Source organism: Ascaphus truei, chromosome 8 (genome assembly GCF_040206685.1).
Source record: "Ascaphus truei isolate aAscTru1 chromosome 8, aAscTru1.hap1, whole genome shotgun sequence".
Classification (NCBI taxonomy): Eukaryota; Metazoa; Chordata; class Amphibia; order Anura; family Ascaphidae; genus Ascaphus; species Ascaphus truei.
This window is the reverse complement of record NC_134490.1, coordinates 77,058,532-77,074,091: the sequence shown is the minus strand read 5'-3', so window position 1 is coordinate 77,074,091 and position 15,560 is coordinate 77,058,532. Positions and strand designations below refer to the sequence as shown.

Sequence of the window (15,560 nt, the reverse complement as noted above, 5' to 3'; positions counted from 1 at the left end):
CACATGCTCACTCTGACTAGGTGCAATCAAAGCAACATGTGTGCAATCGATTGCACCCAGCACAGATGGTATCCCTGCTATATTATAAAAGCCAGTCCTGACTTCCAGCCACTCTGTTGCCTCTGTAGGAAAATGAATATAATTCCTAGCGCGTCTATTGAGTGCATAGAGAAACTGGGACAAGGCCCGCGAGAATGTAGATTGCGAGACCCCGCCCACTATGCCCACAGTTGTCTGGTATGACGCGGAAGCAAGATAATGTAATGAGCACAGCATTTTAACAAGCCCAGGGACTGCACGACCTCTGGCTGTGAAAAAATCTAAATCCCCCCTTATCTCCTCATAAAGAGATAAGATTGCTGCTGAACTCAAACGATAGCGACTTACAATCTCCTCCTCACTCATCCCATCTAACAGGGTTCTCTCCCTGTACAGACGCGGACGAGGCACAAGTTGTCTCCTCTGTCTTCTCCTCTGATCTCCTGTCCCTCTACCTGTCCCTCGGCCTGTCCCTCTCCCTGTCCCTGTCGTATCCGCGTCACTGTCACTGTCCCTCGGTGTGTCCCTACCTTGCCCTATATCATTCTCTTGATCAGCAAGCATGTCATAGAAAAGAATGTTCCTGCGTCTCCTAAACATTCGCAACATTTTTAAATGAGTAGCTGTGAATGAGCAGGTAATGTGCGTCCTTTAAATAGGTATGTGATGATGTCAGGTGACATAGTAAAATGCAAGGTGTTACATTAACATAATAAAGTACTTCTGTGGCAAGCTGTGTGCACTTGTTGTTCTAAGTATTTGTTGTGTGTATTCTGCAGGGAATGATGATATTTGGCAATGATGTGACGTGAAGCTTTGTACAAAGATTGCTTGCAAATAAATAGTTGCATGTGCAATGCATGTAACACTTGTGAACGCAAGAGTCAGTCATGTAATGAGACAAAAAGGCTGAGATTGACGTGGGAAAAGTTTTGTGTAACATGTGTAATTAGCCATGTTATTGTCACATGTTGCCAACAATGAATAGTCGTGTGCATATGCATGCATTTGTTTAAGGAGGATAGTTGCTATAGAATGAGTTTACAAGGTGTCCCAATGATGAATTACTGTACATGTGTGTATAAGTTAGGTTGAAGTGCTTGTAATGCAACGGTTACAATGTAAACATGCAATGTGATTGAGCGTCCAATAAGTGACGTCATGAAAATAGGGAGGACCCAAACGTAGATGTAAACATGAGAATTTAGATGTACATGAAGGTTTAAAGATGCGTGACACATTACAAGCATTGTGTAATGTAAAGGAACATGAATATACGGTGTATGTGTGACATGTGTGACATCATGTAAATAATTGTCGCTGAGTTGAGTAAAATGTGTGATATGATGTGAGGTTCTCCTTTAAGAGTGTAGTATAGTATTTTCCCTTGCCACATCATCACATGATGAGTAATGTGACCCGCAAATGCTGAAAACATGTAAAAGTCGAATGTTATGCAAATAAGACACATCAGCTGTGACACAATGCAGGGAATGCCCCCACACTGTAATGCAAATCCCCCTTGTATTGTGAGCAATGAAACGTAAACAGTACTATACTGTTATACGTCCCCGCTCCATTGACTTCCATTGATGTACAGAAGATTTTTTTTTTCTAAGTGCCGTTCCGGCAGCCTTAGCGATCGTTCTCCCGTCCAAAATGCCAACTTTAGTTGGCGGGAGAAATCGGCCATAACATCTCAATTTCGTAGTGCCGATCAGCCCCGATAAGCTGTTTTTTTTTGTTGAATCCAGCCGATTTAAAAAAGTGGCGATCAGTGTCGAAAACAGGCTTATCGGCAGCCGACTGGCCATAACCAAATTATCGGCTCCGAAACCTGGCGATATGAAGCACTTATCGGCGCTTACTGAATCTCAAACCCAATTTTGGCTATAAAATGGCCATATTTCCCTTATCAATGCTTACTGCATGAGGCCCAATGTCTGCTGGTATTTGGCTTAGTACCATTTAATATGATACTCACCCCAGAACACATTAAAATGATATACAAGTGTCAATGTAAAAAGTTATTTTTAGGGTCATAATATTTTTTTCTGGTTAAAATCAGCATTGCTGATTTATCAGAAGCAAGTTAATGAAGTATTTGAGTTATATACATGCATGCATGCATACACATGCACACATACATACACATACTTACACACATACATATATACAGTATTGAACATTAATTGTATTTATATCAGTGTTGTGGGGAAATGCTTCACACAAAACGGATCCAAACATATACCTCTTATTGACGATGTTTCATGGTAACTATACAACATTGCTCAGCCTATCTGATAACTTTGGAAAGTGATAATTGGAGGAGTCATAGAGGAATCAAACTTTTTGTAGGTCATTTTTTCTTCCTTTTTTTCTGCCTTAAAAACTCTGCCAAGTCAGGAGAGGCCTAAACTTCCATCGCTAATAAACTGCATCAAATGGAAGAAACGTAATTAAAAGTGCTGTGCCCCCCAATATAGCCTATTTTTTTTAAGTGAGCACCGTGTGATGCCCTTTAAAGCAGATTACCATCTTCTTATTTTTTGTCCCAGTGATTTTAGATTGTATTTAATTGTTATTAAAAAAGGCCCCAAACCTGCAGTACAGTGGTCAGGTGGCAACTCCCGCGGTCTGTTTTTACTTTCTCCAATCTCCACTGCACCAGGAAAGTCAGAGCTGGTTTCCATGTAGACCACCAAGGAATATATCCAGGGATGCCACCCACTCAGGCTTTGACCCAGAGACTACGGGTTTTGGTCACGTATCTCCAGGCTACGGGTTTACCTGTGAAATTCCCGGGCAGCGACGGCAGCATCATCCGGCGGCATTTCTCCTTGCAGGTTCTGTCAACATGGTTCCGCGTCATCAAATGGCGTTGCGCTGCCTTGACAATGGGAAGCTACGTGACGTCACTGTGTTACGCGGTGTCACGGCGCCATAAGGCGTTCCATTGTCATGGCAACTAGACACCGAACGGCGCCACGACATCACGTTGTTATGGCAACGAGGCGCCATTTGAGGTCGCAGAGCCATGTTGACGGAACCTTGCAGGAGGAGATGCCGCTGGAAAAGGTAAGAGAAGTAAATATATGAATAAAATTATTGTAGTACTGGGTCCTGAGGATTGCCGGGTACCGGGTATCAGGGGAAATTTTCAGGCTGGGTACCCGGCCAGGTAGCTTTGCCTTCCCTGCAGCTGGCGGCGGAGGGTGACGTGAACCGCTGCGACATCGTGGGAGCAGCGGCAGACATCCTGGTGGCGGAAGCAGCAGAGGACATCATTGTTGAGCCAGTGGGAGCAGCGGAACACATCCTATCACAGCTGATGCTGGTGGGAGCTGGGAGCATGTGACCAGAGCAGGAGCGTTACTGTTAGACAGCCGTAGAGGAGCTGGCTGTCCAATAGACAATGACGTCCTCTGCTGCCACCGCCACCAGGATGTCTGCCGCTGCTCCCACGATGTCGACGTGGTCCTCCTCACCTTCTGTCGCCGGCTGCAGGTAAGTGTTCTGCTGCTCTGCTCCTGCCGTTCTCCAAGAGGAGGACCGAGGGTGTAGAGCAGAAAGGAAATTACCCGGGACCAAGTCCAGGGGGTGCTGGGTCGTTAAAATAGTGCCGGGTATGCCAGGCTACTGAGTAATTTTCGGATACTCGGTACATTGCTAAATAAAATAAATAAATGTAAAAAATTCAATTTTATTACAAAAGTTCTATAGTGCGCGCGCGGCAGTTTTAGTTGGCTGAGGTTAGTCAGCCATTCTATAATGGTGCCGCGCTTACGGCAGGGAGCGTGAAACCGGCTGACGGGGGAGGATGAAGAAAAGAAAGAATTTGCGCCGCTACCGCCGCTGAAAATGTATGTATATGTGTGTATATGTATGTATGTGTGTGTGTGTGTGTGTGTGTGTGTGTGTGTGTGTGTGTGTGTGTGTGTGTGTGTGTGTGTGTGTGTGTGTGTGTGTGTGTGTGTATGTATGTATATGTGTGTATGTGTGTGTGTGTGTGTGTGTGTGTATATGTGTGTGTGTGTGTGTGTGTGTGTGTGTGTGTGTGTGTGTGTGTGTGTGTGTGTATGTATGTATATGTGTGTATATGTATGTGTGTGTGTGTGTGTGTGTGTGTGTATGTATATGTGTGTATATGTATGTGTGTGTGTGTGTGTATATGTGTGTGTATGTGTGTGTGTGTGTGTATATGTGTGTGTGTATGTATGTATATGTGTGTATATGTATATGTATATGTGTGTGTGTGTGTGTGTGTGTGTGTGTGTGTGTGTGTGTGTGTGTGTGTGTGTGTGTGTGTGTGTGTGTGTGTGTATGTATATGTGTGTATATGTATGTGTGTGTGTGTATGTATGTGTGTGTGTGTGTGTGTGTGTGTGTGTGTGTGTGTGTGTGTGTGTGTATGTGTATGTATGTACAATGTTATTAAAAAAAATATTAAAGGATTTATTTATTTATTTGGAAACATATTTAAACACACACAATACACGTACATGCACATACATGCACATACATGCACACACACAGTACCTCACTCGCGCACAGTATACACCCAGGCACGCGCGCAGTATATAACAGCCCTTAGCCTTCAATACTGTAGAAGGTGGCAACCCTTATCATATCAGAAAAAAAGGATTATCTTGATCTTCTCAGATAACGCTCTTTGAGGTCTAATAATGTCACTTAGAGGTAAATTACATATACTCTAAAGCAGGGATGGGCAACTCCAGTCCCCCACGTCCTCCCACAGGTCAGGTTTTCAGGATATCCCTGTGCCAGCACAGGTGGCTCAGTCAGCGGCTCAGTCGAAGACTGCACCACCTGCGCTAAAGCAGGGATTTCCTTAAAACCTGACCTGTTGGTGGCCCTTGAGGACTGGAGTTGCCCACCCCTGATCTAAAGCGAACATTTGAAACCTTTTTTCAGACGAAAATCCCTAAGTAAATTTTCGACCAGAAACGGCTCCACGACTGCGTTGGAGTATATTGAATTAACCCCTAAGTAACAGGGAATTACTTGCCATATATATTTAGGGGAATATACACTGTTTAAAAATCATTGAGAGGGGGGGGGGGGGATACTTTACAGCATTACAAAAAAATCTTGAAAAAAATAAAATAAACATAAAATAAAGACGCAGAGGGAATTTTAACAAGCTTCTTGATTTTGATGGAGCAGCAAAAGGGAAATGGTGTATTGTGTGAAAGCAAACACCAGAAATGAGAAACATTAGAAATGAGAGTTCGGGAAAACGTCTTAGCAGGAATCAATTTTATTATTAAGCCGAGATAGTGCCGATCGCCGATATCGTGAATATTGTAGGGAAACTCTTTTTGATTTAGTGGCAGTTTATCTGCTGAAATTAGCATCATTGCAGCTTGAAGAACAGGATCCAATGATGGATTAGTATTTCAGATACCCTCCAACTGTCCCTATTTAGCAGCTACTGTACCTATATTTGATATCCCGTAACTATTTAAACCAGATGTTTCTATTGTACCTATTTCTTCCTGTGAGAGCCAGGGAGTGTTGTGCTGTCTGTCGCACATTGGTTAAAGCTCGGAACCCTCAGCTAATAACAGCAGTTTGAAGATCAATAACTGATTTGTGTTATAGGGAAGTTATCACTTTTATTTTATGGCTGTAATATGATAAATAAATCCAGAAAAGTGTTTTATTTGTCAAATATTTGCTTGTAATAAATTGCATGTGTTTTGGGGCCTTCATAAGAGATGCTCAGTTGCATGTAAGATCCTGTACCCCACATTGATAGAGGTAATAAAGTGTATCTGCTATATTTACATGTGCTCAGGGTTGCAAGGTCTGCCATCATTCTAAGCCCGGCCATTTCCTCCTTGTCCGTCTCTATGTTCGAGGCCTTTCATAATGGGAACACATCTAGAACAACTGAGCATTAGTGATGTACAGTGTACAATAAGTGGAGCACCCTCTTACTTACAGTATTATTGATTTATTTCAATGTTGAAGTAATGATCTAATTAATTGTAAAATAACACAACTGTCAATGGTGGGAATAAGGGAATTATGTATGGTATAAATGTGTATTGCTTCTTCAAAGGAGCAAAAAGCGTCATCGAATTAGACCGTTTACCAGAAATGTATACAAAGAAAGTTTGACATTTTCCTGCTGCTATGTTTTGTACTTGTTTATATTGGTGTTCCGATTCTTTTCTACAGCTCAATGCATTAATTCATTGTGTAAAAGCTGCTGAGGGTAATGCTGAAGCTGATCAGAAACACCGCAAACGTTTGGATGATTACAAAAGCCAAATAAGGTAACTTGCCCTGATAAAAGCTCTCAGTGTCGTGCTTGTGCAATGATCTGTATGGTATATGATGACAACCATCTTTACAGCTGTAGCACCCTGCTAAAAGTTTTACATCTCCGAATGTCAGTGCTGGTCCCTGCAGGCAGTGTAAGGGGTTAATCCTCACAGGCGTAGTACTCACAATTGTTATTATTATGTTGCCATTTAAAGGTCAGGAAATGATACTAACTGGTTTCCAGAAACTGCTAGAAGGGTCACATGACAGGGTGTGATCCTTGTGCAACATATATATCCATTTAAATCTGCCAGTAACTGGGGTGGGGTTTTACACCTACCGAGGTTATAAAAAGGGCAGACGTGTTTTCCCCTCAGATCCCGGGGACCAATATCAGATTTCCCATTAGGCCCGGGTTTAAAGCGGCAAAATTTGAGGGCGGCAAAAATGTCTGCCCCCATTTGCATTTGCCGCTCTCTCGGGCCTACCGGACCTAATGGGAAGGCACTTATTTACCTGTGCCGGCCGCCTCCGTTCTGCCGCCCTGCTTCTCTTTAAAAATCGAGCATCAAATGAGGCCGCGTACGTCCCAAACGACATCACGCGGCGTCTCGTTGCCACGGCAATAGGTGTGAAACACAACCTTGCCCCAAAATGTAAAAATCATGGTGATAAGTTAGGAATTCCAGAGTTGAGGCATCAGAAAGGTTAATGGGAGGAGTAAGTGGTTTAGTTTGCTCGTTTCCTTTATAAATGATCTGTCATTGTTTCGTTCTAAGTGAATTATTACCTGGAGTTTGTGCTTCCAAAGCTCTCTCACCGAAAAGGAGAAACACATAACACAGTGATAGAATAGAAAACACAATTGAGCAGTGCTCTACTAAACTGATGTATGGGGAATTGAGTAATTGTACTGTATCCCTGGCTTGCTCAGTCCCTTTGGACTAGGGTATGAGTCCAATGTCCAGTGACCCCCTAGCGGGGGAAACCTTGAAAAAGTGGAAAAGAAGAAAACAGATAAGCACAGCCTGTATAAGTATTGTGTATATTCACCAAAAAAACAATATCACTCACTTACATGTGATAAAACATCGGTGGGCGTAGTGGAGCGCGGGCACCTTGATGTTAACCAGGTTTCACCGGCACTCCAAGTGAGGCTGCTTGTCTGTTCCTCTGGAGCTGGCGTACTGCACAAGATCCTGGAAGTTTAGACAGTCTCACGTGTCTTTGCCTCAGCCACTTTGGCGCCACTTTCAAAAAGTTTCACCGCTTTCCAGCTGCACACTTTCCTTCCGTGTCTGGCGTCTGCCATCAGTGGGGGTGGCTGGTTCGCTTAGCTCCACACCTTCCTTCCGTGTCTGGCACCCGCCATCAAAGGGGGTGGCTGGTTCGCTTAGGACACCGCACTCTGTTATGTGTTGCCAAAACCATAAACCCTTATTTATGGGTTTATGGTTTTGGCAACACATTATGGAAAGTTCTACTACGCCCACCGACAGTGATCGAATAGACATGATAAACCAATAACACGTGAATCACAGAATGCATAACTTTGCTCGGCAATGTACAGTAAGGCAGTGGCTTTCAGCAATGTAGGCAATTAAAATTTACAGCTTCACTAACACCAGTCTCGCACTCTGCAACCCTTAGGGGCTCATTCTCACAGTCTGACATTTTTGTTATCACGGTATTCAGAAAGAATTAAGAAGAATTCCCGCAAGTCACAAACCGTGAGGTAGGAAAATGCCAACGCTCGGGATAGCAGTGACCCTACCTCAGCCTTTTTCTAAGTTCTACCTCTGCGATCTTCCCACAGTCTGAAAGAGCTGCACAGAGAGAGCGGCATCTCCCTGCACAGCTCTTACAGGCGATCGCACTGTTTTTATTTAAATTTTAATAACAGAGTATTGTAGCAGGGGGTCTCCGGAGCAGAACCACATTAATTTCAGCCTCGGGGACCCCGTGCTTCCCGAGTTACAGGCCCGGTATGGGGTACGGCTATCTCCTGCACGTAATGAAGGGGTTAACTCCTCTCGCAACCCTACCAGTAGGCCTAAACACCCACCACGGGCCAGATACCACCTTCACCCACCCCTCTGCCCCCAATAAACCGGGCACTGGTATTTAAACCCTTCATTACCTTAGCAGTTAGCCGCTAAGGTAATGAAGCTACGTGTAAATGTATTTTTATTACATAGGATGGAAGCCGGGGTCTCCGGAGCTGGTATTAATGCGGGCCAGCTCCGGAGACTCCCGGCTTCAATCCGATGCTTTAAAAAGAAATGTTTTCTTCTAAGTCAAATCGTGGATCCCAAGCTCGCATAGGTGACGAGATGAGAACGGCAAGTTGCAGCCACAATGAGCTTATCGAAGCTACCTGAATAACTAGATTTCTCAAGAAATGCGAGTTAGAGCACTTTTTGAGCTCCCGCACGGTTTGTCTGAGCGGGAGCGCTACCGATTGAGAAGAAGTACTTCCCGAGCGAGTTTGGCATGTTATCAAAGCTTTCTGAATACCTACACATGCAAACTCGTTCGAGAAGTGCCCAAAATGCTCAATGAGTTAGTTATCTTAGCAACTAGAATGAGACAAATGGGATGTTTCTTTTAACCTTTGGACCCTCTGCTATACTTTAGCATATGAGTCCATACTCGAGTACACATTGAATTCATGATTATAAGCACTGTAGGGATTAACTAGCTATATATCAGTGAGTCTAGAACACAGATGGAGTGCTGATCAACCACATATATGTGTACTATGTGCTAACATTCAGATCTTCATTACGGTGCTATTGGTGTCTGATTTAGCAGCCCTGCTACTCGTTTGACTTAATCATTTTAGCCATACATCTGAGAGGTTATTTGCCGATATACCAGGACTAGTATTGATCCTGCTATGCCATATACGATTCAATAGTGTCTGCTTTATATCTGTGACGGTAGGGGTAGCTAGGGGACCTAATAAAGAGAAATCCCAGCTATTTACCCCTAAATCCATGTAACTTGGCCAGCTATGTAATGCTTATTTCAGCCAAATGTAATTTAATATCTGGGGGAGAACAGGGGATGTATTCCAAAGCCTGTATTCTTTATTCCCTCTAAATGGAATCCCCCCAGTGAATCAACATTGTTCTGTGATGTGATTTGGGCTAGCTGTAATTCTAAGTCCTGTCTTTTACATAATTACCTTATGTCTGTATTTATGCCTGTGTTAGCAATTCCACGAAGCTAGATACAGTAGTTTGGTATTCTGTGGTGATGGAATTAACATGTTAGCCCTGCAAATGTAAATTAAGTTATGTGCCTGTCATTTCTATGGAGGGAGTTTCTGTAAATCCTTTTAGCTGAACTGTTCTATAGAAAATATATGATCAGAACAAATGAAGGGCACTAGTTCATAGAATCAGTTACCAGGTCTGAGCCCCAGGCACTGTTTCTCTTGGCTGGCTGTCCTTGCTCAATGTTAAAGGATAGCCACCAAGGGGTATATAAGGAACACTGCTGATCAGAGCACTAGTCCACTCTGGGAAGGAGTGTGGAGAGGCCCATCTTTTTTTGCCTTGTTTTGTCCTGGGATTGATCCCTTAAATATAAATGGTGTTAAAAGACCTGGTCTACCGTGACAATATCTACTGGTTTATAACCCTCTCTCATCTGGCGTTTGTTTGGCTCCTATCGCCATGTCTGCAGGCATTTAAACAGCTGCTGCAGACACTGCTGTACTTCCACTTGGTCTCGCTAGGGCTGGCTATATTACGCTTATGTGAGCGCTATTAGATTTCATTAAACACCAGCTGAGACCGCAAGGGGACTTACCTTACACACTGGGGGTGCCTTATGCACTTACACACTGCAGTTCTCGGCTGCCATGGGTTGCAATGATCCATGGGGCGACTGCTTTACAAATGTAAGAGTGATTCAAAAATAGAAAAACCGAAGCACAGCTGACAAAAAGGTGTACCGGTGGAACAGTTGACTAATATAAAAAATGTATTAAATTTAACACATATACACAAAAAGTCCTGACAGATCCTCTAATGTTTCTAATGGCTTTTAGGCCTACTACTGTATAGTAAGGAAACATTATTGTTTCTCTAATTGTGCACTGGTTATTTTAGAGAGACCAAGAGACTTCATGACGTCGAAGTAAATAATGATATTTCCGTTATACATAAAATACTCACTGTCTGGAAACAAATAAAGGCAGTAAGGATAAAACAGGGGTTTACGAGCACCTCAGTGAAAATACAGTTCCAAAAGTAAGTTGGTTGCATGGAAGTACAAATGTTGTGTAATCCCTCTGTTTTACCTCAGACTGACATCCGCTGCTTACTCAACACATGGCCATAGGTCAGTCAAAGGCAAACATACCACAGTGATGTAAATAACACGAGGATATTTATAATGTAATTATAGCATGGCACCAATATAACAATATGATCCTCAAACGTGAGTATCAGTCAGTACATACACAACACACATAGATATAAACACTTCACACAAGACGCTGTGTCGGTGTGCACCTGTGTCTCTCCTCGTGATCACCCCATCCTGGGTGTAAGGGTCTGTGTAAAGTTGCCGAAATACTATTGGAGTTCTTAAATAGTGTATTAACATAGCAGGCCTGTACTTCGCAAATACATCAGTACCCTTTTACTTGGCTTCCGATGAGAATCCCCTCTGTTGCTATTCATGCCTCCCACTATCAGACAAATGGCTGCTCTGCTTGGGCTCCACACACACACAGACACACACACACAGACACACACACACACACACACAGACACACAAAATATAATACTCCAACACACACCCATAATACAATACCCCACCCCTACACACCCGTAATACAATACCCACACACACCAAAAATACGATACCCTCCACACCACCCCCCCCAAAATACAATACTCCCACACACCCAAAATACAATACCCCCTCCCACACACCCACACAATACAATAGCCCTCCCCCACAAATACACTTTCCTCTGATTGCCGTCACCGGGCCTCGGCTCTCCCCAGTTACTGCTGCCTTTTCCCACGCTGGGCCTGCCTCTCTCCCCCGCCAGTGCGTGCCAGAAGCTGGGCATAACTTCTGGGTGCAACCAGCTTCCGGTGCGCACCGGCGGGAAGCTGGGCATAACTTCTGGGTGCAACCAGCTTCCGGTGCGCACCGGCGGGAGAGAGGCCCAGCATGGGAAGAGAAGGCAGCAGCTGCGGAGAGCCGGGGCGCAGCGACAGCAGCCAAAGGCCCGGCCTCAGGTTGCAGCCCCTGAGTGCCGGCTCCTGGCTCTCTCCAGCGGCTGCCTCCGGTTTTCCTGCCGTCCTCTCTCTTCCGCTGGTGCGTGTCCGAAGCTGGTTGCACACGGAAGTCAGACCCAGCTTCCGGCGCGCACCAGTGGGTGAAAGACGACGGCGTGGGAACAGGAGGCAACACCTGGGTAGAGCCGGGGCAGCGGCAACCAGAGGCCTGGCATCTGGACGCAGAAGTAGCTGGGCCCAACTTCCAGCGGCTGGGACCCCTACAACCACCGGGCCCGAGGCACTTGTCCCAGTACTCCCCACCTGTCGGCAGCCCTGCTACCACTACATCTGTTGCTTAATCACATACACACACAGGCACATTTGTTATTGCTACTGCTAATGTGGCTATATAGTTGAGATAAAGAGGAATAGGGTTTTGTTTTTTTAATACTTTTTTTTTTCAAGAATAAAGACAGAGGTATGAATAAAAAAATGTCACAAGAAGTCAAAGAATAGATTTTCATGAATGGGTAAACCAGGGAAATAAAAAATAAAGAAAATATAACTTAACCATAGAAAAGGGTAAGAAAATGTTAGTGGAAATGTACAGTACAGTTCCAATACTTAGATCAATTATATCAAAGGTCTCATTAATCACTCCTGGACAATCACAAGTGTCAACAAAGATAATTAGCACTCTTATACTGGGATTCACTAGCCCTGGATACGGTTTATTGCATCGCAATGCTGCGTCGACTGACATTAACTTGAATGGCAGATAACAGGGATCATGGTGCATGAGGTCAGTGCATCTTCGCTTTGACCATCACATTACTTACTTATTTGATCTCAAGCTTTTTACAGTTATAACAAGGAAATTGATTGGTTAATCCACCTGAAAGGCAGAAATCAATGGTTCTCGGATGTTATAGAATATATGAGAGCTTCTTTGTGTGTTAAATCTCACAAACAATGTCCCACAGCTGGTGAAAACATGTGAGGATTTGGCTGACCTTATGTGGCAACAAAATGTTCAACTAGTAGCTGTACAGATGTGCTTTGTAATTTTGCATGTAAATTCATATCCCATTTTATTTAGGATGACAGTGAAAAATAATCAGGAAAACCAGGAACATGAACTGCAAATGTCAAACACAGAGTTAAATGAGAAACAAAGCAAAACTACTGAAGTGTTTCATGAGGTCGCTGAAAACTGGAAGGAAAAAGAGCAGGTACCCAATTAATTCACTGATACTTGTCCAAAGCACCTAACATTTTGAGGCCAATAGTTACTCTGGGTTACAACTGCACAGGCATCTTTCAATTGTCCTTGTATTTGTTACAGATACTATATAAAATTAACTTTTTGATCGCACTAGAGTCCTAAAAAAAGAGAGGTGAAGGAACTCACTTTGAGAGTGATGGTTTACAATGGGAGGGGAAAGATGAGGAGTGGAGCCAGTGGTCATCGTACCATTTCAAACGAGTGGTACTGTGCTCCAATTCAGGATATGTCAACTTACTTGAAAAAGGAAGGTATTAGAGCGGTATGTTTAATGTTTATTGCATGGTTATAATGTTTGACGTGCTTGAGCAGTTTGTGCACCTTCAGTACACACTATCAACATCACGATCATCTTCATCATCTACCTTCTCCATCTCTGCCTCAATCCCTCCCTCAGCCATTCCTCCCCCCTCCATCTTCTCACAGTCTTGAAAAATGAAAGCTGGAGCCCGTGTAGAGTCCATCCTCCTAGTCCAAGTCTATGCAGTTGCACATTTTGCTGAGGAATAGGATGCATCAGACTGTGACTCAGTATTTGACTCTGACCTTCCCTCACATGTAGGTCTGCTGGTGCCCTTGATCACCCAGAGGTAGAGGCCATGCCACATTCAGAACAATACTCCTCTTCCTTCTTACTCTCTTAGTTTTGGTATGGATGGCTACTATCTGAAAGCCACTTCTATTCTTGCCAACAACATCTATTTTTTTTTCTGGAGACCTGTTTGACCCTCTGACCTGATGAAGAATATGATGGTGATAGCAAAACCTGCCTGTTTTTGTTTCTTTTTATAGTAGAAGGCTGCTGGGAGCAAATACAACTGCTGCTGTTCTCCTTGGAGCAATTACTACCCTTTTCTTCTTGTTGGTCCCATTGAGTAATGGTCTTTTCCAGCTGCCATAACGGCAATGACCATCACCTTCCCAACCCCTTATGTTGCCAATGTAACTACTGACACAATTCTCTGTTGTAATTCACTGAGGGTGATCAGAACACTGTCTACTAAGTGTATTAAGACACCCTCTCCCATCCTGAACTCTCTTTCCAATGCACAAGCACGTGGAGTGTATACCCTGCTTTAGTCTCAGCATTAAGTGAATCTAGAGATTTTAGACAATTTCACATATTAGCAAAATTAAGTGAAATTGAAATGCACAGTGACTTAATGTGTCAAAAATCCCTTGCGACCTCGGAGGAGGCGACAATGTTTTTCACAAAACAGAAAAGGCAAAGTGTTAATGATTTTCAAACTCCTGCCAAGGCTTTGCACACCTCTACCCATTACCTCGCTCTTACTTCTGGTAATACCTCTCCCTATACAACCTTCTGGCTTTCCCCATTCCTTTTCTTGCCTATGTTTAAGAAACCAATAGGGAGCCCCCGCTACTGCTGGATATAATATGTGGGAGGTGCTCTTGGGTAGGTAAGAGGAATGGAAGATAAGTAATCCAAGTATAGCACTCAAGCTCACGCTCTGGTTGATAAGTGATAAATAAGTTATAAATATTAAAAATATATTAAAAATATAGTTTTAATTCAATACAAAATACTAAAATACAGGGTATTAACATAACAAACTGGCGCACACCAGATTAAATGTTGTGTAGTTTGTACTCAGGATCCTAATACAGCTGAACCCCGTTATAGCGCAGCCCGTTATAACGCGAATTCGGTTATAACGCGGTTTTCACGTGGCTTTTACATTTTTCACACACTGCACACACTCTCACTGCACATACTCTCACTGTACACTGTACACTGCACACTGCACACTGCACACTGCACACACTCCCAGCACACACTCTCACTGCACACACTCTCAATGCACACTGCACACTGCTCACAGCACACTGCACACTGCTCCCAGCACACTCTAACTGCTCACAGCACACACTCTCACAGCACACACTCTCACTGCACACACTCTCACTGCACACACTCTCACTGCACACTGCTCACAGCACACTGCTCACAGCACACTGCTCACAGCACACTGCTCCCAGCACACTGCACACTGCTCCCAGCACACTCTCACTGCTCACACTCTCACTGCACATACTCTCACTGCACACACTCACTGCACCACTGCACACACTCTCACTGCACACACTCACTGCACACACTCCCAGCACTCACTCCCAGCACTCACTGCACACTGCACACACTCTCACTGCACACTGCACGCACTCACTGCACACTGCTCACTGCACACACTCTCACTGCACACACTCACTGCACACTGCACACACTCACTGCACACTGCACACACTCACTGCACACTGCACACACTCCCAGCACACTGCTCACAGCACACACTCTCACTGCACACTGCTCACAGCACACACTCTCAGCACACAGCACTCACAGCACACTCTCACAACACTCAGCTCTAACAGCACACAGCACTCACAGCACACTCACACAGCACTCACAGCACACTCACACAGCACACAGCACACTCTCACAGCACACAGCTCTCACAGCACACTCTCACAGCACACAACACACAGCACACTCTCACAGCACACAGCTCTCACAGCACACAGCACTCACAACACACACTCACAGCACACTACACCACATCTCCCACTCCCCCTCCCTACCTTTGGTGTCGGCTGCTGAGATCGGAGCGGAGCTGGCATCAGGAGGAGGGGGGGGGGTGTCGGGAGGAAGGGGGGGGGGTGTTGGGAGGAGG

General features: G+C 44.3%; 1 protein-coding gene across 22 annotated transcripts in view; it reads left to right on the top strand.

Annotated features, from left to right (window-relative positions):
* CC2D2B (coiled-coil and C2 domain containing 2B) overlaps window positions 1-15,560 on the top strand; it is a 194,415-nt gene that overhangs the window by 54,757 nt on the left and 124,098 nt on the right. For 20 of the 22 annotated variants that reach the window (XM_075612732.1, XM_075612733.1, XM_075612736.1 and 17 more), the window contains 3 exons: window positions 6,247-6,344; window positions 10,455-10,595; window positions 12,682-12,814. The exons of 1 other annotated variant lie outside the window; for it this stretch is intronic. In XM_075612732.1, coding sequence (XP_075468847.1) covers window positions 6,247-6,344; window positions 10,455-10,595; window positions 12,682-12,814 — 372 coding nt within the window. The remainder of the gene's footprint in view (window positions 1-6,246; window positions 6,345-10,454; window positions 10,596-12,681; window positions 12,815-15,560) is intronic. One more of the 22 variants, XM_075612740.1, reaches the window with a different exon arrangement.